The 26,150-nt window shown below is 34.3% G+C and overlaps 1 protein-coding gene across 1 annotated transcript in view; it reads right to left on the bottom strand.

Moving 5' to 3' along the window:
- The window catches only part of FSIP2 (fibrous sheath interacting protein 2), an 86,802-nt gene that overhangs the window by 34,087 nt on the left and 26,565 nt on the right, over window positions 1-26,150 (bottom strand). The window contains exons 11-16 of the mRNA XM_082690936.1: window positions 25,995-26,037; window positions 24,711-24,817; window positions 22,564-22,627; window positions 16,257-16,314; window positions 12,570-12,606; window positions 1,494-10,386 (exon numbers count right to left, since the gene is read on the bottom strand). Of these exons, the coding sequence (XP_082547062.1) occupies window positions 1,494-10,386; window positions 12,570-12,606; window positions 16,257-16,314; window positions 22,564-22,627; window positions 24,711-24,817; window positions 25,995-26,037 (9,202 nt within the window). The remainder of the gene's footprint in view (window positions 1-1,493; window positions 10,387-12,569; window positions 12,607-16,256; window positions 16,315-22,563; window positions 22,628-24,710; window positions 24,818-25,994; window positions 26,038-26,150) is intronic.

A 26,150-nucleotide genomic window follows, 5' to 3' on the forward strand; every position in this document is an offset into this window, starting at 1 on the left:
GAGGGACAAGAAGGCTCCACGCTGCACACAGAGCCAACTGGGGGCTAGATCCCACAACCGTGAGATCATGTCCTGAGCTGGAACCAAGAGCCCGACATGTAACCTGACTTAGCCACCCAGGCATCCCTCTATTACTTTTAGGGGGCTACAGAGATGTGTTGCAACAATGACTTGATTGAAATGAAAATGTGCTAAACTCCAGAAGGGTTAGGGATAGGTTGCAGTGTCAGTAGTATTTTAACCCTTAGATTTTAGTGTGTCACACCTCTCTTCTTTCTTTCTATTCAAAATAGTATTTATTGAAAATCATATACCTACCTGGGATGGCCAACTTCTTCAACTGGCAGCCAGAGAAACACACTATTTTTTTTCTCAAAACTTCCTCAACACTTAATCATCTGTTATACCTCGGCATGTAATATTAGGCAAAACTGTGGAGATGGGAAGCTTAGAGCTGAGCTTTGACTGCTAGGCAGGCTTTGGCTATGTTGAGATGAAGAAAGTGAGGAAAGAGTATTCCAAAAGGAATAAGGAGCAGGAGTAAAATCACTGGAAGGCCCTGAATGTGTCTGAAAATAGAGAATAGATTTGGTAGAGAAAAATACCAGTGGGATGAAATCATGGATCTTCTCTTGTTTTGTTTTTCTTTATAATTCTCTAAGTTTAGTTAGGCTGTGTTTGGAGAAAATACATTTATGAGCTTGAAACTGCAGACACACAGCTATCCATCTTGAAAGAATGACAGTTTTAAGGATGGGAAATGAACGCCCATGCAGGTGGTTAGGACTGGTAGGATGTGTATTCCTGTTTGAATGATTGGCAAGTAATGTATCTGAACTGGTATTATAGCAACTGGTTACTGGTAACTGGAATTATTGATCCAGTTCAGGGGTACTATGCTTTATTGGAATATTGCCAGTAAAGAAATTGCCAATAATCAGCAGGTTTTGATATACAAAAAATGGCTCTTAACATATGATTCAACTTCTTAGAAAAAGAATGAAAATGGCTATGTTAGGAGATGTTCAGATTTTAAAGAATTTAAGAATACTGGAATACAAACAAAATAAATGGTTAATACACTGTTCTTATACTAATAATGGCAAAGAGTTCAACTGTTCACCTTGAAAAGATGAATCACTAACCTTCAATCAATTACATGTATATTTGGCATGATCATAAAGAAGTCATGCATAAAAAACTTTAAAAACTTTTCGGAGCTTCTATCTCACACTCAACCACAATGCTCTGCTTTAAAGTAATGCCATTTTCTCTCATCTGTAGTTACGAAAAACTGAACAGCAGACTTGTTCAGATTCAAACCATGTGAATGTCAAACTTTTTTTTTTTTCTTTTCTGGTATCCTGGTATATTAAGAAGTAATTAAATACTCCATTTCCAATGCTATTGTCAGAAAAAAAGAAAAAAGAAACCCGTAAATTGTTTTAAAAATACCTGTTTTTTTCTGTTATGCCAGATTATTTCATGCTTACCTCCAGTTTCAAAATTCTTGAAATATGTGACCAGAGATTTGGAGATATGTCTTGCTACCAAATGAATTTCCTTTGGACCCAGTTCATGATCAGCAAAAGCAATTACTTTAACTTCCTTCAGAGCCTTTCCATTTGGGGATCTCTTACTTTCCCATTTTTGCAATAAAGAAAAATCTTCCCTGCTGGCTTCAGGTTTTTTATTTTCTTCTTCAGGTATGTAGCTTATATTTTTATCCCACATTCTAAGCAAACTTTTCTCCTCATTCTTTTGTCCTCCGGATATTACAGACAAAGGGTTTTGCTTCGATAGGAAAAATGGTTTCCTTGTTTCCATGTTTTCATGAATGTGTGATTGACTTGGAAAGCCATAGCTTGACAGCACAGTATTGACAATATTTTCTGCAGCTAAAGATATTTTGAGTGGAGAAACAGTTGTCTGAATTTGGTTTGTCTCAACTGGCTTTAGAGTTTCAAAATGAAATACTCTTGGATTTTCACCTTTTCCTATTTCTATGAATGACATGACTTGCTTTAATGCTGCTTCTGTGGACTCATTTGCTTTCTTAAACAGTTTTTGTAAGACACTGCCTTCAGGGAGAGACTTATTTCCTTGCATTAATTGGTCAAAATGGCCAAAGTTTGATTCCCTTGGACTATAGTCTTGTACTTCATTTTTAAAGAATGATGGTATATTTTCTGAATCAAGCCTTTCCATTGGCTCTGAGCTTTTAATTGTATCTTCTACAGAGGCTCTGGGATGTGAGGGTAATTTTGATGAAGGCTTATACTTATTTTTCATACCTTCCTCTGAGTAACACACAAAACCAGGTACACTGATTTGTGAAGGATTATTCCCAGAACTATCTTCCTTTAACTTTGATGTGGGCATTTTCATATAAGTTGCTAATTCAACTTGATTAACAATATAGGCATTTTCTGCTCCTTGGAACAAACTTTTCTTTGGAAGGTTATTGATATGAGTACACTGGTCAATCAGTGTGCCAATGATCTCACTTGCTATAACGGTCTCTTTCAATGTGCTAATAGAAGATGGTTCCACTTGGCTTATTTCTTTGTCTAGCTTGTTCTTAATTATACAGAGCATGTCACTGACAGTATTAATAGCATATGTAACTAATTCTGAATGGAATGAGTGAATCTGTAGGATGGTGTTCTGTATGTTTTCTTTGGAAATAATAGTATTTGAATTGGATTCATCAGGAAACTTTTTTAGTGGTTGTAATTTTGGCAACATCTTTTTGCTTACTAGTCCTTGTTGGAGAGGAAAAAAGTTTTCTATAGGCATTTTCACAATTTCAGAAAACTCATATTTAGAGATATATTTAAACTGCAAGTCTACAAATGACTCTAAAATATTTAAAACCCTTTCTACAATATCTTGAACAATTTGGTTGCTGGAGCCCAACGAAATTTGGTCTACTGTCTTTGTGTTATATATTGGTACACTGCTGAGGATGTCCTTGACTGGCAAATCATATTTACTTTTAGTACTAATATATTCGTTCCTCTTTCCTAGAGTTCCTTTCCTATCTGGGGAGGGTACCTGGGACAAAAAACACAGCTGCAATTTTTCAAATAGCATTTCAACAATTTCTCTTCCAAACATATTAATTTGTGCTTTTGTATCTTCAACTCTAGTAGAAGCTGCTTTGAAATGATTATAACACCTGCTTTCACAATCCTCAAGTTGATGCAAATTTAAAAGTGAAAGAGAATATTCTAATTCTTTTGTTTTTATTGGAATTTCAGTCAAAACATTTTCAGCTATCATCATTAGCTTACACTTCTCATTTTCCATATCATTTGATTCTGCTTGCCATTTGTCAAACATTTTTTTAAATATACCTTCTTTAGGAAAAATCTGTTCGAGCTGTGAAGAAACATTTTCCAGGTAAAAACATGCTTGTGGTTTGGCAAGATACTCTGCATCTGAATTCCCCTGTGAAAGTCTGAGATCATCCACATGGGAGAATTTGATTGGATAAGCCAAATTGTGGTTACTTGTAGCATATAATCCTTGCAAAACTGCATTAACTATTTTATTTGCTGCCATGATTTGATCAGATGGTAAGGCTTTAACATTTATCATTGCTTTAGTTTGCTTCACCTTTTCAAATTCTTTCACAGTTGTTTCCAGAATACTACTTACTATATCCTTGGCATACATTCTTAGTTCTGAATTGGGCAATCTCATTTCCAGTAAGTTTTTGGCATCTCCTGTTGATAGTGTGGGTGGCAGCCCAGTGGTAGTCTTGGACTGGCTGTCTCTTGGAGTCTTCTCTCCAGGACCTAACTTGGTCTTGCTTTTGACCTTAGCACCACTAGGTCCTAGGTATGATTTTGTTTTAAATTTAGGCAAAGGAATAACTTTTGATCTTGCTTTTAAACTTGTTTTAAAATCTGGTTTAGAGCTGCTCTTAGAGCTCACTTTGGAATTATGTGACTTTACAGGTAGCAACTCATCAGAACAACTTTCAGGGGACAAAGTCTCTTCTAGATGAATTGAGGCAAAATTTATGATCTTCTTAAGAACCATTTCAACTAAATCCTTCCCCAATTGCAGTGGTGAATACTGCAAAAATTTGTCTTCTAATAGAGAGACACTTTGACTGCCTGCATAAGAATAACCTTGTGGTGTCACATATTTGGGGGGATTACTTCCTTTTCCTGCTTGTTTAGTTTCTTTGATGCAGGTTGCTTTCTTAGACAAGGTATCTTTGTTGTCAGGTGCTTCTACTTTTTTGTTATTTTCATTTAATGATGTAACAACTATAGAGTACATTTTCCCCAAAACACTTTCAACTATGTCATTTGTTACCCTGTTAATCTGTGATTGAAAGAAGTTTTTTTGTGTTATATCTGATGTTTTAATTTTAGAGTTAGATGTTAAATGGGGGATATCATTAAATGGAGGCAAATGACCTATGATATCCATTATTCTTTGATGCAATTTAGTTAAAATCTCTTGCACTCCACTGAGCAATGCAGTTTTTTCTTTTTGTTTCGATTCTCCATTTCTCAGAAATATTTCTTCCAAAACAGTTCTCTGGCTTTCTTTTTCCAATGTTACTTGGTTTTGTTCCAATGGATATTTTGAAAACGGAGATAATTTGGTTTTTTCCTGCTCTCTTTGTCCCAGCAATATTTCATTTGATGCTGTTAGTTGTGAAAATAATTTAGGATTGTCTTTTGAGTAAACGCTTATTTCCTTTGCAGATCTTTTATCATATAAACTCTTTAAGATACTACTGACAATTCCACTCACAATAATATTTTCTTGGAATGAAATGCTGTTTGGATATGAATACATCTTTTGAATTTCTAAGTCTAAATCATTTTTAATAAGCTTCAAAATGGCACTGGCAATGATGTCCGCATATTCCTTAAGACTAGCTCGGGAGAGATGAATTGTGGACCGAACATTTTCTTTGTAATTTGCAAAAGTGGAATCTGTGAGCTCTTGGCTGAGGATTGTTTTAGTGGATATTTTCAGGGCATTCGCATTTGATTCCTGTTGGCTTGATTCATGAAAGAGGCTATCTTCTTGTTTATAATTTTCCTGTTCCAGGCTAGCAATTGACTTTTCTTTAGACTGGAAAGCAAGAGTAATTAATGAGTCTATTCTTTCTGTGGCAAAAGCTTCTAACCGATTGAAAATAGTTTTAGTAATGAAGTTAGCATTTTCCTCACATGGGTCCGGAGCAGTTTTCTTGGCATCTTCTTTCTCTACTGTAGTTATCTGACAATCATCAGCGTAAGCTGATTTCAGATTTCTTGAGGATGGCAAATACTCTGTCTTTATTTCACTTTTTGACCCCATAAGAGGAGGCTTTTGACACTCTGCTTTTGAAAATATGTCACAAAAGGTCAGAGGCAATCTTGCAGATGTAGGATTTTTTGCATTTATGCTAAGCCGGACAATAGAACTGAGATTATGAAGAACAACATCCACTATATCATTAGATATGAAAATGACATCTGATTTAGGAACTGAAAGTTTTGGAGTTATTTTATTTGCATCCTTGATGAATATTTCAGAATTTTCTCTGGAATGTTTCCCAGTTATGCTACATTTCAGAGTGGGTGTGGTACATGTTAGTTTATTTTGATACAGTGTTTTTTCATAAATATCACATAAGATACCTTCAATGATACCTTGTATTTGAAACTGAAGTACTTTTCTATATTCACTCTTATTAAACAGCTTTTCAATAATACCTTCTTGTTGATCTGAATTAATCTCTTTCTCAGAATTGTCACACATGCCTTTTGATGATACGATATCTAATACTGTGTTAACAACTTGGCTTGCAATACTTTCAGAAACCACAATGTTATGAGTTGAGAAAGGACTTTCCCTTTCTTTATCTAACTCATGTTTGATTCCTTGTAAAATTTTTCTAGCCACTTCTGTTGCATACGTATTTAATTTATTCAAAGAGAGTTGGCACACTGAGTTGGTCTTTTCTGATGTAATATGATCCACTGAGCAAGAGGACAAGTGATCATCAGAATACAAATCTTTGGCTGATAATGCTTTGCTTAATGCACTTTTATCCTGCTGAAAAGATAAAGCTGTTGGAACAGTGAAGCTGATCTGGGGACAGAAGAGAGATTTTACTTTGGAAGTAGCAAAAGTCTCTAAATTTGTTAATATTGCCTGTACAATATCTTCAACTACATTTACTTTGGCCTGTTTGTCAACACTGAATCTGGTATGTTCTTGTAAAGAAACATTTGCTCTAAAGGTGATGGTTTTATACCTATTTTCACTTGTATTTCTTTCCGGCATAGCAGCTGAGTAAAGTTTATGAAATACCGTTCTAACAACATCATCTGCCACTACGATTACATCTGCTTCAGACACTAAAGAGCCTATGACTTTACCTATAAATTGAACAGATGTTTGAGGAATTGGCCCCTCAACATTGTGAATGATGCTGTTTAAGTGAGAGTGGGAGAGAGAAAGCACATTTAGTTGGTCGACCAAAGCATTTTGAAAAATTTCATTCAAAATATTTCTTATAATGGGAACAATTGGAGATTTCTGTGGTTCTTTGAGTTTAACTTCAATTTTGTTTAACATTCTTTCTAGAACCCATTGTTTAAGAGAATCTGATTTAGCTTCTTCTCTTAGTAATGTTCTTTCCCCAATGAATTCTTTCTCTGTATGTGAGACATCTTCTAGAAATGAATCTGATTCAGCTCCTCCAGGAAGAAAATTTCCATAGGATGGCCTGTATCGATAAGTTTCAATGCTCCCCTCTTCAGATTCAGTTTCATTAAACATATCTGAGGATACTGCATCTAAAATTAAATTGACTATATTCTTAAGCGTTTGTTTCTCAGGTGGTGGGGTATTTGTACTTGTCCTCAAATCTAATGAGTTCATATTTAACTCTGTTTGAATAGCTTTCAAAATAGTACTTGATATCTTCTTTGCATTCATGTATAAAGTAGACTGCAATAGTTCCTCATGTGTGTCTGTGAAAATACTGGGACTTTCATATTCCAAGTTTGTCTTATTGTTTTCTTCATTTCTGTTGTTAATAGAACCGAGAGTTTCTAAATTTCCATTAGCGAACCCTTCCAGTTTAGCAAAAACCACATTTAGAATATCTGAAGCTAGAGCTTTCAGTTCATTTGAATGTGTTTCTTTTGTGCTCCCTGTTTTGGAAGACACTAGAGCAATAGTTTTTTCTTTATTTTTTGTCACATCTTTATTACCCTCCTGAATCATCCTGGAAATGATGCTGGAGATTATGTCAGTGCATTTGGCTATTTCCTCAATAATTGAAGCAAATGATAGGTTGTCGATATCAAAAGACTCGGAGACAGCTTTAAATCCAGAACTTGCAAAACTGGTATCCATATCAACACTACATAATTTTGCAAGGATGTATTCCAAAATTGTTTTGGAAATGAGCTGAATATTAGACTGCAATGGAGTAGCCATTTCAGGATTTTCATTCTTTTCTCTGTTTAGTTTACTATTAGGTGGCTGATGGTGTGGATGGGCTCCTATGAGCTTAAGTAACATTTCATATAGTGTTTCCCCAATGCTGTCTAACACTTGCAATCTAGCATTGTCTTTGACATCTTTTCCATTTACAACACTATGGAGAGCACATGGAGTAGCCAAATATTTATAAAAAGATTTTTTATCCTGCCTATTTGGCAAAATATTTTGTTTATCAGTACTGTCAGATCCATATGAAGTTGCAGGCTTGGGCTTATCTGAAGGGAGTGATATATTGCTTTGATCAGAATGTCCACTTGATAACAGTTCACAAATACAAGTTAACAATGGAGATTCCATAATTGAGACAAGAGATTCTAATTTATCAGTATCAGCAAAAAATCCTTTACCTGTCAGGGATTTGGTATTGTCTCTTTCCCTATGATTTAGGCTTCTCTTACTGAGTTCTAGTTCATTCTGGATAGCATGCAAAACAATGTTTACCACTTTAGTTGTGTAAGTACTAAGTTGAGATTGTAAGGAAGATTTCTCCACAACTGAAGGTTTGAAGCCCATTTGCAATTTTGGACAAATAAATAACTTCAGCCTTTTAAAAACTGTATTAATGATCTTATCAGTAATGTCATCTATAGATTGTAGTTCACTTTTTTCAGATTGTGACACAGAAGGTTTTGCAGGATCTACATTGAATGAAGATAAATATTTCACTTTCTTTTCACTGTCAAACCATACTTTTAATGACTTTTTATTTGGTGCTTCTTTGACCATGTGTGGAGTATCAGAAATACCTAGAGAAGTGTGAACTGATGATGAACTGGAACTTTTGGTCGTATTGGGAATGCATCTTGAAGCCTTATGAAGTATATTTAACACAGCGTCTGTTATTTCTTGAGACACTGCTCTAATTTCTGACACAGAAAACATCTGGTCCATCCATTCTTGATATGATAGTCGTTGAGATTTTTCTGAAACAAGAACTGAAGCTTCTTTCCCAGTTTTATTGTCTAAGGGACCGGGAGGAACAGAAGATAGGTCCTTGAGCATATCTGTTAAAATACTTTTAACTACATTTTCTGAAGCTTTTTGAATGTGGTGCTGTTGATCTCGGCTGAAAATCAAGATGTCTGTATTCAGACAGGGTTTTTCCTTTAAAATTTCTTTATTATTAAAAGATGGTAGCTCAGTTTTTAATCCCCCATCACAAAATGCAACTTTGCTTCTTTGAGAAGCAGCATTTGTAGGTGGTTTGCTATTTCTTTTATATTCAAAACTGGTGTTTCCTTTTGTAAACCAATTCTCAGGAACTCCTTTCTGTGATTTTGGCTTTTCATCTTTGAAAGATGAATCAAGCACATTTTTCACAATTTTGTCTATTTCTTCATTATCATCTTCAGAATAAAGGACCATGCCAGGAACATTAATAGGTGGAAACAATCTTCTAGATTTAGGACCATTAGCTAATCTAGTGCCAGTAAGTCTGTACTTTTCTTCAGTATCAGAAAGATTTCTTGGTCTAGAGTGTCTGCATTTTTGAATATCTGCATTTACTCGCTCTTGATGTAGCTGAGTGAAAATATCATCAAGAAGCTGAAGGAACACTACTGTTTCTTCAGATGCAGTAAGTCTCTCATTATTAAGTTCAGTTTGTACATATTCTAGTATAGTGCTGATTGCTTTCTCTATATATCCAACCAAAGAGGACTGGGAAAAAATATTTGACATTAAATTTTGTATTTGATCTTTAACAATTAAATTAGCTGCATCAGGTTCAGGACTATGTTTCATTTTGTTGTCTCTTTCGAGGGACATGTATGTTGGGTCTGTCATAGGTTGCTGATCAGAAAGTTTAATTGCATCTTCAAGATATGGAAGTTCATTTTTTTTACAAGATGCAAGAGTCATCAGCTTTTCTAAAATGGCATGTACCATATCCTCAGCAATATCACACATGGGTTCCAAATTGTAAGGCTGTGAAGCCTTTACAGATTTTCTATTTGATGGACTGAGATATTTTCTACTGGGTGGCAAGCTTGGTTTAATGTCAACTGACAAATCTTCTTGTGAAAATATCTCAACACATTTTTTCTCAACTGCAGACTGTAGCTTCTCAAGCATATTCTCCACAATCTCTGAAGCTGCTGAGCAGATATCAACATTGGAAAGCAAGTCTCTTTTTTCAGGTTCATTTTGCTCAACAAAGACTTCAGCAGTAACAGAAGAAATAGAAGGAATAGCCTGCGTTAAATCAGACATTATTTCTTGAAAAATACTTTCTAAAATCAATTCAGTTTCCCCTTTTAAGTGACATTTAAAGTTAACAAAAACGTTCTTTAAATTCTTCATTTCATTCATGGCTTTTGCTTTTTGATCAGGAAATAGTGGACTCTCTAAGCCATCTGTTTCAGTGGTGGCATCCTTAGATTTTTTTGTGCTTGTTTCAAATGATGCTAAAAGGTGACTATCAGATTTACAAGTTCTGAGCTTAGGATATGCACATGTCATACTGGTTTGATTATATTTGAGTTCAGATGATATAGATTGTCCTTCCACGTGATATGTTTTACCCACAGTTGTTCTTTCCACATGGGCAGAAGGTGGTTTTAAAGGTGTGGTTGGCCGCTTTATTGATAGGTCAACTGTAAACGTACAGGGTTCTCCCTGAAATGTTTTAGTTGTAGCAGATGTGTAGCTTCCATATGTAAACTCTTCACTGCATGTGCTACAGAAACTTGAACTGTCTGATGAGAGGATAGATTCATCAGACACTGGATATGCTTTCGTTCGCAACCTTTCTTCATACTTTGTGATGGCTGGGTATAATATACTGGTCACTGTAGCTACAACCCAGGTCATTATATTCTGAATTATACTATTCAGTTCTTCAGAAGTTACCTGGAAAAGAGGCAAGCAGGAATGAAGAGAAAATCATGGAACAACTTATTCCATTCTGGGACAGAGGGTAACATTTAATTTTTTTATATCAAACAGTACCTAGCAGGATACCATCATGGTTATAAAAAGAACATAGTAAAGAATTTATTTTAGACTTTCAGATTACTTTCAAGTGGCTTACTCTGTACTATAGTAAATTTCTTTTTATAAGTTTCTATTTGATTCACATTCCCTCCAAGTTTTCTGTTGTCTTCCCCCAACATTTGTTGTTGAGATAAATGACTTTATGCTTAAAAATAGAAAAAAAAAATCACCAAATTGCTGTCTCCCAAATAACACGAGTTTTGGCAAGAAAAAACAGTGTCTACAATCCAATGGTATTGTTTAATAATATCCCAGATTATTTATTACAAAATATTTTTCAAAACAGATATGATCAAAACATTTGGGTGCCTTCAGAGACATCTGTCTAGCTAAGATATAAGGATTAAAAATAAGCCATTTCTTCCCATTCTTTGCTGCAGAGGTGACCCTATGATTTGCATAAATGGAAATGAATGCAGCTAACTGTTAAAAGTTATTTGATAGGCAACAGAAAATTTAATGTCTATGGAGATGACTGGCTTTGTATTCCACAAGAGTATCAAAGCAAACTGTTTTAGATAGGAAGGCTGAGAAAAGATGGTGCAATGAAGGAACAAACTAGTTAAGATAGAGGCAAAGGGCTCCTCCTAGACTGGGATCTGAAAGAGCCAGGAGAGGAACAGGGTAGAGAAACTGAATTCCTTTTTGAGCCAGAAATAGAAACCCAGGGACCAGATTTGGAAAACCATTTTCTTAGTAGTCAGTGGTAATGTCACAGCTTAAAATGGACCAAAAGTAGAAACAATGCATCTGTAGAATTCTATAAACCACTTCTTATTTACTGAAAATGAATTTAGGCTTGTAAAAATCCTTTTGCCTGTCATAAATGAGTAGTCTGTTTTTAAATTGTTATTACTCTTAAGACATAAAGGCTGTAAATTTGAGTAATTGGCAGCAAAGACTGGAAGGCTGGTACACAGACACCAGGTTAAACAGTATGATTCCTCTAATGGGGCTGTTCATAACCAAAGTATTACCTTAGATTAACATGGAAATAGTCACAGTTCAGGCAAACATTCAAAGAAAATTTAACACCTGTGTAACATACTCTTTCCTGACACATTTGAGAGTGTTTGGAGGCACCTTAGGAAAAGCAATTCTATCTTGCTGTAATTCATGAGTCTCCTAATGTAATTTTTACTTTACTGTACAATGGCTAGTGCTTTGAAAACACATTTTGGATGGCAGCATATGTTGTAAAATACTTGTTTTATATAATGGCATCCTAAATCAGATTTTAACAGAGAAAGCAATTGTTCTAATCTACTCTAGCACATATAAACTAAGACATTCAATATATATATTATTTTTCTTATTATTGGAAATACTAAAAAAAATCTACATTATTACTCCTAGGCTAGTTGTGAAGCTTTCCAACTTTGATATATGAAAGAGAGATATTCATGAAGTTTTCTATGTATTGAAGTTTAGTAATTAGAACCTAGTTTTCAGTTGCTTTCCATTTAAATATTAAACAGAAATATTCCCTTGAATCAGAGCTTTTATATTTGCTACACATTCTATGACTTGAGTAAGAGTCAGTGTAAAAAAGTATATAAGAGTATGTGTTGTTCTCTAATGGAACTGCCTCTTCCAAGGCTCAGCTCATAGGTGACCAGGTACTTTTTTATGTGACCAGGTGACCAGGGCACCTTTTTTAGTTACTTAGATGACCAGGTCATCTCACTAAAATGGCTAAGCCAGACCCAGGCATTCCAGCTCACCAGCCAAGTCTGCAAAGCTTGTCACACAAAGGCTTCCCATGATAAAATGAGTTTGTGGTATTTGATGCTGTTATGATGGCTAGGTTCTTTAATGTCATTCCATACACTTCTATGCCCATGAGATTTCTTCCTGAAGGGCCAATGTTATCTTTTGATAAGAACTTTAGATCACTGCAAAATTTAAGAATTAACTGAAAGCAAACTTTAAAGAAAAAAAAGGTCAAAGAGATAAATCAATATCGATAGGTAATTACTCATCATTTGATTCACAGTTTTTAAATATGTTGCTTTATCAATTGATTTTATGATACATACTTTCTCTCGCATGCAGTTTTGTAGGAGGTTCTGTTCTCTGTAAAATTAAGAAAGGTTGAGCATTTAGTTATTACCTAGGGTGAAGAATTCATATAACTTTTCCCAAAAGTTCTAATCATTGAATCATCTGTTTCTTCTCCTTATACCTCAGGGTTTTCTCCAGAAATTCAAAAGGTGAAATAAACTTTTTTTGTCCCTCCCCCTCAATTTATCCTGCTCCTTTGATAACCACTTACTTTATTGCTTAGGAGAATAGAATTGTGGCTGCTGCATAACAATATGTATCTATCTGAAAAGTCTACTTTTGAGCCACCTTTGCCATGCCTGCTCTGTGCTTCTCTTGGGGACGCCACTGAATTGGAGCTAGAAGGTGGGCTAGTCCTTTCTGCCTGGTAAAAGGCAACATGAAGTAAAGTATTTGACCAGAGCTTTCTGATAATCCTTTACCTACTCTTTTAAATCCCATGGTCCCACCTACTCTTTCACCAAACAGCAAGAAGGGAATATGTGAATGATTATTCATTAATAATGATTATTATTAACTGTGGGTTAAAACAATAGGTTCCTAGCCATATGAAGTACTAATTTAGAGGGAGACCTTTTCTTCATATGAAAATATTATGTCATGTGTTCTAATTAGAATTATTTATCAACATACACTAATGAAATAAAAAAATTCTGAATTGTAACAAATAATGAAAATTAAAGAAAATATAAGTAGTTAATAAAACCAGATCAAAGACCATATAATACTTTCATAAATTTCAACACAGGCTCTTTTCTTATAATCAGATATATGATACTCTTATGTATTTCAGTTCTTTTCCTGCTTCCTTAAAAGATAATTGACATTCTTTTTTCATTTTTATAGGCCTGTGCTATACATGATAACATTCAGTTTTTCCTAAAGTCTAAAATTCAGTCATGAGAAACAGCAAGACTGAGAATTACATCCTAGATCTTGGGAGGAAAACAAAACAAAACAAACAAACAAAACCAAAAAACCCATCTTTACTGGTTTCAGCTCAGAAATTACATATTTAGACTAAAACCTTTTTGCGGGATGGAACCTGGAGCATGAAAGCTGATATCAGTGACATGTTTTCTATCTTTTGGCCCTCTTTATTTTTTCAGGATTCGGTTTCTCAGGTCAACCTAAGCATAATTTTCTTTTTTAGTCATTCTCCAATCTAACTCTCCCAGATTCATTTTTCTATTCTCCCCGCATATACTGTAGGTACCTAACAGAACTCATGGAATCCAAACTATTAACTGATAACTGTTCCCAACAGGCTCTCTACCCCATAGGCATGCACATAGATCCAAAAAGCAAAGACCTAAGAATAAAACTGACCAAGTAACAGAAAGCTTTAATGAAGACCACTTTGAACAATTATAATAACCAGATAAAGTATGACATCAGTGAAAAAAACAGAATGAGGATCTCTGAAAACTTACTCCTCCATAAAAGCAATGGGAAAACCAGCCAAAAAAAAAAAAAAAAAAGTTTTTTTTTTTAAAAACAATTTCATAGTAAATGTTTTTATAGTTATTTTTTTTTCAGTATTCAGAACTCTGAAAATTAACCAAAGACTTTTAGCATTCCAGAGAATGTTTATTCAAGAAAAATAGTTCATCTAGGTAAAAACAGTGAGCTTTGTGGTGTTTTAACTTGCTCTATTTCTATCCCCTTTCTCCAGCTCCACGGTATCCATAAAAAACAACACCTTGCAATCACAGGGGCATGGCTTTGTTCATTGTGGTCTCTGCTTAACACTTAGCATTATGTTTTGAACATAAAAAAACAAAGTTTCTTAATAAATATTTTATAAATTCTCATTTAAAGTCTTTTGGATCTAGGCCTACTCTCCAATACAAAATGAAGCCTTCATGCAGGTCACTAATGGACTTCTAGAACTGGTTCCTGGTTTCTTGCCTTCAGTTTTTCTTATATATTCTGACAGACTGTCTATCATGCATGCCAATATGACCACTACATTCCCCTTCCAAACCATCAGAGTGCTACCTATTAAGTAAACTACAAATTCCTGACCACAATCTGCACAGCTGTGGACATACTGCCTCTTCACTCTGTTACTCTTTATGTCTTCCATCCCAATAATATGAACTTACTCATTACCTAATTGCAGTACATAATTATTTCAACTCCATTTACACCCCTACTGCTATGGTATTGGCTTTGTCTTCATTCTTTTGGTCCTGAATTTCCATGTCTATTTTATAAACCTTTCTGTATTCCTTTTATATTAACATTAGAAAAAGATAGAACTAAATTATAGAGGAAAGAGAGGGAATATGAGGTGGACAGTAGATCAGATGTGGTGATTCTTCATAGAGTCTTATGAAATCTGGAGTTAAATCAGAACAAGAGGAACGTGATATGTGTATGATGGCCAGAGCCAGAATGGAAAGTATTGTTAGTTGTGCTTTATTTGTACTCTGACCTGAGATTGGGATGGGTACATGAAGCTAAATGTATTTTATTCCTGTTAGTTTGGGAGGGACTGGTGAAAGAAACCCAGACCATACCTAGAGTTAATAATCTTAGCTGAGCCAAGATTATTAATTTAAGAGTAGCCAAAATATTTACTATGAATTGATTCTGTAGGTCTGTAATCTTGGGTGGGAGAAAATGAAGAGGCAGGAATTAAGACTTCATTAGGAGCCTCTTCTAACTTGTTTAATGAAGAGGCAAGTATTTATACTAATATTTATATTATATGTATTTATTCAACAAGTAAAATAAATATAGTCATGGTTTACACGTGATCATCATTCCTCCACTTTGTGCTTTAAACTGAACTTGTCAGTTTTCTTCCTTCTGCATCTATTACACTGCTACATATCCTATGAATTCTCAGTAGTCAGTTAAATTGACAGCATCACGATACTTCCTCCAAGGAAGTTTGATCTGAATATTTTGATACCCTTTATCAGCATACATCACTTAACTCTGGCCTACCATTTTCATAGGGATCTGGGGTTTCTAAAATATGTCCCAAACATTATTTGTCATATTATCTTTTTAAGAAGGTGATGATATTGGGTCTAAAATAATAGGTTTCTTTTTTTTTCCCCTAGAGTTGAGAAAAACCATACCTAACCACCATAATAGGTGGCCATTGAGGTTTGAGGAATGAAAATCCCTGAGGCCTCCCAAATTTCTTCTCCAGAGACTTGCAATTTCCATCATCAGAGGATTTGGGATTATATTGCAAATACCCTTTAGGAGAAGAATAATTGATTATGTCGTCAATATTTGCAGTAAACTAATTTACCATTCTTCGGAAGCCAATAATCTCAAAAGGCCTAGTAAATGATAAATGTTTCAAAGGAGATAAAAGCAAAGAAACAAGGTCCAGATGCTGGAAGCCTTCTGAAGAGGAGGGATTACTGTTGGATATATTCAAACGTGGTATGAAGATTCTGAAGTGAAGGGGGAAGATAGAACCACAGTGGGGATAAGGAAACAGAGAAGAGGAAAAACATTCTCTTGAGTGCTTTACAATTTAAGCTTAGTGCTGAGAGTTTGCAAAAGACAGAAGTCTCACTAAATCCAAGTAGAACTACTAGAGGATTCCGTATAATCATTTGCTTTTGAATAGCACTCATATAATTATTAAAATATTAATTTATATTTACACATTAATTTTCTTAGATACTTACGTATTTGAGAAAGCATGAGAAGGGAGAGTACCATGGGCTGTAGCATGAACCTGAGGTCCTATTTATTAGAAAAATAAAATTATAATTAGTCTATATACTTCTCTGGCAACTTGTAAAGTGGAAATTAATATCCTCTAGTAGATCTTTATTCTTTGGTGCTATCTTGTTTAAAGGCCTCCAGAGTTTCTCCACAATGAAGCCTAAATTCCTTAGGAAGGCATAAAATATACCATATAATCTGATCTTCTCACCTCAGCAGTGTCTACTCTGGCTAGTCTCTATCCATTCATATATATTCTATGGTCCATAGACACAGAATGACATAATTTGCTAAATATATCATGTTTTTCATGCTATTGGGCCTTTGATTTTTTGCCATTTCCTTAGTCTGGAGCATCCTATTCCTTCTTTTTAATTTCTTTTCTTTTAGGCTTCACTCAGTTTGTATTAATTTCACTAGAAAACTTTGCCTAAGTAAATAAATATCCTTCGTTAGTGCTCCTGAAGCATTCTACACGTTTCTATTAAAAAACTCATTATGTTATATCATAATTAAATGTTTACTCTTCTGTGTTCCTGACTATGACATAAATTTACCACTATATCCTCAGCACTTAACACATAGTAAGTATCCAGTAACATTTGTTTGTTGAATCCATTATTCAATTAATATATTCCTAAACATTTATTGATTGATTTGCTGCCATTAATCTCCTCCTACTTGGATATTATCTTTTTTTTTTTCTTTTTAAGGATTTTATTTATTTGACAGACAGAGATCACAAGAAGGCAGAGAGACAGAGAGAGAGAGAGGAAGGGAAGCAGGCTCCCCGTTGAGCAAAGAGCCCAATGCAGGGCTCGATCCCAGGACCCTGGGATCATGACCCGAGCCGAAGGCAGAGGCTTTAACCCACTGAACCACCCAGGTGCCCCAGATATTATCTAACTTTATATATAATCCAGCATAATTCTATTGCTGAGTTTTGGGAAATACTTTGGATTGAAGTGATATAGGAAGTCTTTCTGCAGTCCATCTCTACAGGCATACTGAATTGGTGTATGTCAATTATGCAAAAACAAAAATTAATAAAAGTTTTAGACAAAAAGATTGCCCTAAATTCAGAAAGTAGTTTTAGTAATTAGAACTAGTTCAAAGTTAAGTTTAGATGGTAACTCTTGTATCTTCCAGCAAATGAGAAACCAATAGGTACTAACGATGTCTATAAAAACACCTACTTAAACCCTGTGAAACTTTTTTGAGTTTGTTTTGTGTTTTTTTTGTTTTTTGTAGGTACGTTTTTGTGTGCAGTTTGGTAGAAGTAACTAGAATTAAGAGTGCACAGATCTGAGAAATTAAGTGTGAAGACAATACTATTTTAAAAGCAAAGTAATAAATAAAAAGGTTTTCGGTTTCCATTGATATGCTAGAGTAAATATCTAAAATATTTGCCTAGAATTCTATATAAATCATTAAAACCACCCTCTTAAAAGCAGCTAAGCTTTTAAACATATTAAGATAAATCTTTCAGAGTAAAAAATTTGGAATAACACAAATCTAGAGCGATAAGCAACTTTTGCAGCTGATGCTTGCTCTATGCACATTGGCAATACCTACAAACAAAATGGGGAATCAAAATGGAGTAAGAGCCTCTAAAAATGTACTGGATGCCAAAGAGCTATACATTGGTTGAAGAGTTGTCATAACAAAAAAGAAAACAAAACAAACAAAACTCATGTCACGGAGGTAGTAGCACAAATAAACTATGTCTTGGCTTCAGCTGTGGATAAAGGAAGAAGAGGAAAAATATTAAAATATCTCTTAAGAGATAATCTGTGATTATGATTCCTATATGACTTTGAGGTTCAAATCTACTGCATGGCCATAAAACTCCAAGTGAGAAATTATTTTAAAATGAACCTGTATTTATAACTTTTGGATGCCTAGCAAAAGTATATGGAGAATTTTTAAACAGCTTTATAGAAGTTTAATTGGTATTCAAAGAGCTCTACATATTTAATGGATTGAATTTGTTTCTATAGAACAACACATACTATCGAAATATAGAATTCTCAATGATACATTTCTGTCAAAAATGAGCTCACATATAACAATAATACCCCCTACACACACACACACACACACACACAGAGACAAATATGAAGAAACAAACCCCCATGACTGTTAATGGTGGGGGGGAAGCATTAAACTTAGACATCAGTGATTTCAGGTATTTGAATTACCAGATATAGAATATTCAAAAAGTTTGTCTTATATGTTTAAATATTTAAAGAAGGGATTGGAAAACCATGGGAATAGAACAAGAACTTATCAAAAAGTCCAGTTAAATTTGAAAAATAATTGTTCAGGAATTACATGTGTGTGTGTGTGTGTGTGTGTATGCATATATATAATGTTTAATCAGAGAAATTTCAAAATACATTGAATTGATAAAATAGTAAATTAGATAAGCTAAAGAAAGAATTGGAGGTTTGGAGGACAAATTTGAATAAATTAACCAGAATGCAGCACGGAGAAATGGAAAGCATGATAGTTGTTAAAGGATATAGAAAAAAAAAAGCTCTAAATATACATAACTGAAGTTTTAGAAGAAAGAAGATAATAAAAAATAATAAAGAAAGTCCAAAAGTGGACTCTCAACTATATGGTCAATTAATCTTCAACAAATCAGGAAAAAATATCCAATGGAAAAACACAGTCTCTTCAATAAATAGTGCTGGGAGAATTGGACAACTATATACAGAAGAATGAAACTTGACCATTCTCTTATATGATACACAAAGATAAACTCAAAATGGATGAGAGACCTCAGTGTGAGACAGGAATCCATCAAAATTAAAGAGGAGAACATAGACAGCAACCTTTTTGACACCAGCTGCAACAACTTCTTTCATGACACATCTCCGAAGGCAAGGGAAACAAGAGCAAAAATGAACTTTTGGGACTTCATCAAAATAGAAATCTTCTGCACAGCAAAGGAAACAGTCTACAAAATCAAGAGGCAACCAATGGAATGGGAGAAGATATTTGCAAATGACATTATAGATGAAGGGCTGGTACCTAAGAACTCTAAAGAACTTCTCAAGCTCACCACCCCAAAAACAAATACTCAAGTTAAAAAAATGGGCAGAAGACATGAAGAGACGCTTCTCCATCGAAGACATACAAATGGCTAACAGACACAGAAAAAATGTTCAACATCATGAGCCATCAGGGAAATTCAAATCAAAACCACATTGAGATACCACCTTACATGAGTTAGAAAGGCAAAAATTAACAAGGAAGGAAACAACAAACGTTGATGAGGATGTGGAGAAAAGGGAACCCTCTTACACTGTTGGTGAGAATGCATGTTGAACTGGCACTTTGGAAAAAAGAATAGAGGTACCTTAAGAAGTTAAAAATAGAGCTACCCTATGACCCAGCAATTGGACTATTGGGTATTTACTCCAAAGATACAGATATGGTGAAAAGAAGGGGCACATGCACCCCAATGTTCATAGCAGCAATATGTAAAATAGCCAAACTGTGGAAGGAGCTGAGATGCCCTTTGACAGATGAATGGATAAAGAAGACATGGTTCATATAGACAATGGAGTATTACTCAGTCATTAGAAAGGATGAATACCCACCATTTGCATCAACACGATGGAACTGGAGGGGAATATGCTAAGTGAAATAAATCAAGCAGAGAAAGATAATAATATGGTTTCACTCATACGTGGAACAGAAGGAATAGCATGGAGGACATTAGGGGAAGGAAGAGAAAACAGAAGGTGGGAAGATTCATAGGGGGGAGATGAATCATGAGAGACTACAGACTCTGGGAAACAATTTGAGGGTTTCAGAGGGGGGGATGAGATACCCCTTCATACCCAGTGATGGGTATTAAGAAGGGCAGGTGTTGCAATGAACACTGGGTGTTATATGCAAATAATGAATCATGGACTACTACATCAAAAACTAATGATGTACTGTATGATGACCTACATAACATAAGAAAAAAATAGCTTAACACTGAAAGAAAGCAAAAAGGAGAAATTAAAGGAAAATATAAAAAAGTAGAACAAAGCAAAGCACCAATAAGGCAATAAAAATCTTCCAAACGTTGTAAAAACATAAATGTAAATGGTTTAAATTCAAATAAAAGTCGAACTCCAAGACTCAATAAAAATAAAACAAGATGATGCAGATGTAGAGTGTTTATAAAAGCCACATGTATACATAAAAAGATACTAGAAAGCTGATATAGCTATATTAGTATCAGATCTACTAAATTTGAGACAAAAAAGCATCACTTATGATAAAGGTCATACATAATAACAAAAAGCTCAATTTTACACCTAAAACTAATATTACACAGTATGGTAACTAACTGAAATTTAAATGAAAAAATGAAAAAACCCTCTATTCACCAGGATAGTCCTGGATGTGCCTGCTAACCTAGATCAAGAAATAAAAATTAAAAATGGACAGAACTACATGGAGGAATTGATAAACTAATCATTCCCAATGACTTTTAGAACAGAGTGAATAAAAATAATTATATAGTACATATATATACACATTAAAATATATATTATATATAGTGTATTATATATTATATAACATATTATATAATATATAATATACTAAAATAAGTATATAGTACATATATATATAATATATTTGATATATAAGATATATGAACTACAAAATTCAACAGCTTGATTGAATGGAAATATTTAGAACATGGCACCACCAAATTAATAATATTTATAATTTTCAAACACACAGAACACATAAAAAATTAATCATGTGTGCTAAGCCAATAAAGCAATTCTGAAGATATTTCAAAAGTCCGGTGCCATAAAGGCCATGGTGTCAGTCCACAAAGCAATTAAATTGGAAATCAATAACAAAAAGGAAACTAGAAATCCAATATACTTGAAATTACAAAACTCATTTATAAATACAAAGTAACAAAAAATTGGAATTTAGATATGATCTAGAAAAAAATGAAAATATTGCACATTAAATTTTACAGTACATTTCAAAATCTCTTACATATCACCACACACTATTCTAAGCACTTTTACAAATACTAACGTATTGAATTGCTATAGGAATCATATGAATGATGTATTATTATTACTGTTCATGTAACAGAACTCCAGCTAGTCCTAAAGGTTAACTTGCTTCAAATCAACCCACTTTTTGCTTACTGACCTAAGGTCCTTGATCTGTAACAGAACTAATTTACTAATTTACTTTCTTTGAGATAGATATGCAAACCACTGGCCTGGGAATGAAGGACCAGAGCATTCCCAGGCCACAGAGGCCAGAAACCTGTTTGAAGCCACTTGGACTCTGATTAGCCCAAAAATCTTTCAGCAAAATATTTTTCTTTTTTAAGGTCACACAGTGACTTTACTGACCTCACTTTGTGCATCTGTAGACCTTGCCCTTCTTTGTAGAAGGAACAGAGTAGTCTTGCACAACCCCTGGGTACCAGGAAACCAGACCTTCTTGCACAACATCCACCCTGGACACCCAAGAAATAGAACTTCTTGCACAGCTTCTGAGCTCTGAAATAACTGTAGCTGGCATCACTGAGTCTGCAGGTAATCAAAAAATGTCACAGACTCCTGCACTCTCTTAACTGATTAAACCCCTTTAAAAATCTTATGGCCAAGCAGAAACCTCTGACAAGAGTCTGCTTCTCTGCAGATTTCTGGCCTCCTGAATAAAGCTCAAAGATTTCTTTCCAATCAAAACTCATCTCTCGATCGGCCTTTCCAGAGATGGGCAGTGAATTCGTGTTAGGTAACATTCTCATTTTATAGTTGGAAAAATCGAAGAACAGAGAAATTAAATAACTTGGCCAGACATAAATTTTTAGTGTTGGAGTATGGATTCAATTTAAGTAGTCTTGCCCGAATATATGTTCCTCCCTATTATGCTATACTGCCTTCTGATAATCTGATCCATGTGGATAGGATATATGATAAGTTTATGCCAAGAAATTTGAAAATTTAGATGAATAAATTTATAAGAAAAGTGTAGTGGTGAAAACAAACTTAAAAAGAAACAAAATACATAGTTTCAAATCTAATTGAATCTGTAGCTTTAAATTTTTTCTCACTAAGGGAGCCAGGACCAGGTTAAATATTTTGCCAGTGATTTATACCAAACATTCCAGGAATATTCAGCACCATACTAGGCATAAAGCAGGAGCTCAATAAATATTAGTTGAAAAAGTGAATTAAGAGATTGCATAACTTATTAATAGCTGTTACTGATGTTTACCTGATTCACAGAAGTAGCTTGATCTCTTGTTTGTTCTTTCATTCCAATCAGCATTTATCTCCTTCTACATAATCCAAACAACAAAACAAACATCCTCAACGGAGTTTTTCCCCCAGCATTTGAACATCAACTATTACTTACATATTTAAAATACAGAAATTTAAGATTTTGAGAATTTCTCTTAAATGTCAATTTTTAAGAAATGCACACATTTTGTGATATTTATATTAAATCTATTTACAGAAGTTAAAAGTTCACAGTTGTATCATGGGAGGTCCACAAGACCGCCTAAACATTTGGTGATTTGCTAAGGCTCATGGAACTCAGAATATAGTTGTACTTGCATCTAAGATTTATTACAGTAAAAGCATACACTATAGGATAAGGAAGGGTAGAAGACATAGGCTGAGTATGGAAAAATCCATGCATAGTTTTTCTTATGCTCTCTCCTCCTGTGAAAGAACACACTTAAGAGGACACACTTTTCTCCAACAATTAAAAAAAAAAATGCAGTAACATGTACAGTGTTTCTGCCCAAAGAAATCAATTAGAAAGTTAGTACTCAGTCTTTATTGAGTCTGTATTGAAGACTGTATTGAAGACTGTCATAAGGACACCCTCCATCTTAATGTATATCAAAATTCTAACCTAAAAAGAAATCAGATGGTTGGCAAAAATCACGTTATTTGCAATAGAATGCACCATCCATTCAGGTAGGGAAAGTTCTGTATCTCTTAGGAACTGTTAGAAAAGCTAACCTCCCCAACACTAGACAAAGGGCAACCTTGAAAGCAGGCCCTTCTAAAGACAGCAGTCTCAAGCCTGCTGTGTTAACTCTTTCCTACACAGTAGTATTCGCTGGCATCCTAAAATAAACTATCTGTGGAATGCGCTGATTAGAAAGTAAACTAATCAACTCAGTGGAACAAAAACATAGGCATGTTTTTAAACAAAGCTACAATAGGAGAAAAGTTTAAGTAGAGCTGGAGTACAGAACAGGCTCTGTGAATATAGAGGAATGTCATTCTCTAGACTTGTTCAAGAACTCAACATGTTCAAGGAGGTAAATCCAGTGAAATCGTCTTCTTTTTTGCACCCCGGTCTGAGAGCTGAACATAGGTTGCTAGAAATACATTTTCTGACAGTGGTAGCCTGTGTACATGTTGAAAGCTGAGTGTAATACTTTGCATAATAAAATGGCCATGCTGTTTCTCATAATAAATTAGGAACTTCTGGACATTTGGTACTCTTTTGAGATCAACATAAGTGGAAAATTTAATAAACACATTGAAACAAAAAAGGTCAGCAGTAAAATTTAAATATTGTTTTTACAGGAGTTTTTGTTTGTTTATTTGTTCTTTAGTAAAGGACATAGCTTTTGCAATCTATTGGGCAGATTGAAGATTTTAAATATTGAAGTTGTTTTTTTTGACTCTTAGCATACTTGAAATGGATAATGACATAGTAGAACACTGAGCTATAAAATATGTATAATAAAACTGTACTATAAAGAAGCATTTTATGGTAAACATATATCTTAGAAGTTATATGTAATGTAGTCTGTCAATTATTATGCATTAGAAGAAACAGAAAATGATGCCACTTCCTACCCAAGTCAAGTAGAATTCATTTGGAAAGAACTTAATAAATTGCCATTTTCAAATCATGTTAACTTCTTTAACATGGTTAAACAGTTAACACTTTGCTACTAATGGAATGGATGATGTGGTTTTGACTCCTATAATAAGAAGGCAACTCACAGAGGAAAAAATATCTATTTTATGTCAGAAGACATACCCTGAATCTTTGGGTTTAACTTTCCAATAGCAGGACTCTGATGGCTGGTCAAGAGCCAAGAGGACCAATAGCATGATTTTCTCTGACCAGTCCATCAGTATTAGTCAAAGCCCAATCAAAGGCCAAATTAATACTTCCTCTAAAGGCTCAGGTATGTACTGTGAATTATATTTAGAAAAATTATCTGAGGCCTATTAAAATCTTATTATAATATGACTAATTTCAGGGAGCGAAGCAGTTTGTTATGGTCCCTTCATGATTGAAAATTTTTATACCAACTTTATTCTTTTTTTATACACTTTTTATTCATTTATTCTACTTGCATTTAGAGCAAGAAAAATATTATATACCTCATCTTTTGGAGGATCCAAGTAAGACTGTGAAGTTCTTGGATAATTTCTTGTGGGTGAAGTTTGAGGTGAAATAACTGAATTTTGAGCTGAGGTGAATACAGCTCCTAGAGAAAGAAGAGAGAATTTTACATATGAGAAGATCATATTTCTGGAGCAAGGGTGAATGCTAATGAATATATCTGATCCAGTGCTCTCTGCTGAGCCAGCACAATCACTAAATTACCACAATTAGGGATATATTTGAGTTAAGGAAGTATCTCCAAGAATAATATGACCTTTTTAAGTGTTCACTGGCTGCAGATTTCCAGTGGTTCACCATTGCCTTTAGAGACAAGTCTGAAATCCTTAACCTCTAATCCTAATTTATTTAACATTATGCCAGTTTAATGCCTATAATTAAACACAGACCACTGCCATAATTGTTTCCGTTTCATTCAGTCTGCAATGGAAGACCAGTCACTACTTGGATAGGGGAATAACCAAAGCTGTGTTTTAGGGAAGACTGCTTTCACAGTAAAATTTATAGTGGATTAAAGGAGGAGGAGGAGAATGGAGGAAGGTTACTGAAATAGTCAAGAATGAAGGAAACAAGGGTAGAAACTGTGGGAATGAAAAAAATAGAAAAGGGCAAAAGAAAAGGAGATAGAAAGTGGCAACTTTGGATTGCAAATACAAAAAAAAAAAAAAAGGGAGTCAAAGATAACTCACATCTTGTGCCTGGGTGAAAACAGAAGAAAGATCAGGAAGATGATGACTTTGATATTGTATTGAATTTGCAGGAATCATTGGCTACTGGATGGAGGTGTCTAATATTTTCTGTATATATATGTATAGAAGTATTTTTAGTGACTTCCAGAAATCTAACAAGGCACAGAAAAATTTAGCTAATGTGTAGTCCACTGAAGGGGAGATGAGAAATAAGACATATTATCTGTGGAGAATTGATGGCAGTGGAGTACAGGGACCTTCCTGGAGATAGTTCTCTGTGCTATACCTTACTGAATCAAGTATATCAGTAATGTGCTGTAGCACTATAAACAGCCACAGCAGGGACCCTAACTTTTCTACAGTTCGCAAAATACAAAAGCTATACTCATCAAACAATCACTGAAATACATGAGCCAATTATAATATCTATATTCATAAATAATTTTATACCATGCCTTACTTTCCAAAATAACCATGGATTTTATAATCAGGTAGAACAATTTGAAAAACTATATGATAAAACCATGATTATGAACTTAACAAAATAACAAGTATGACTATTTTTTATTTTACCTCTATCATCAAAAGTACTTGATTTTCTGGTTACTCTGTCTTTCTATATGGTATAGAGAAAAACATTCATTAGCAACTGTACTTCTAAAAGAAAGTTTGCCTCTGTCAATCAACCAAATTTATAAAAAATTTCCCCCATTTATCCCCTAACTTTCA

The sequence above is a fragment of the Mustela nivalis genome, assembly GCF_964662115.1.
Source record: "Mustela nivalis genome assembly, chromosome: 11".
NCBI lineage: Eukaryota > Metazoa > Chordata > Mammalia > Carnivora > Mustelidae > Mustela > Mustela nivalis.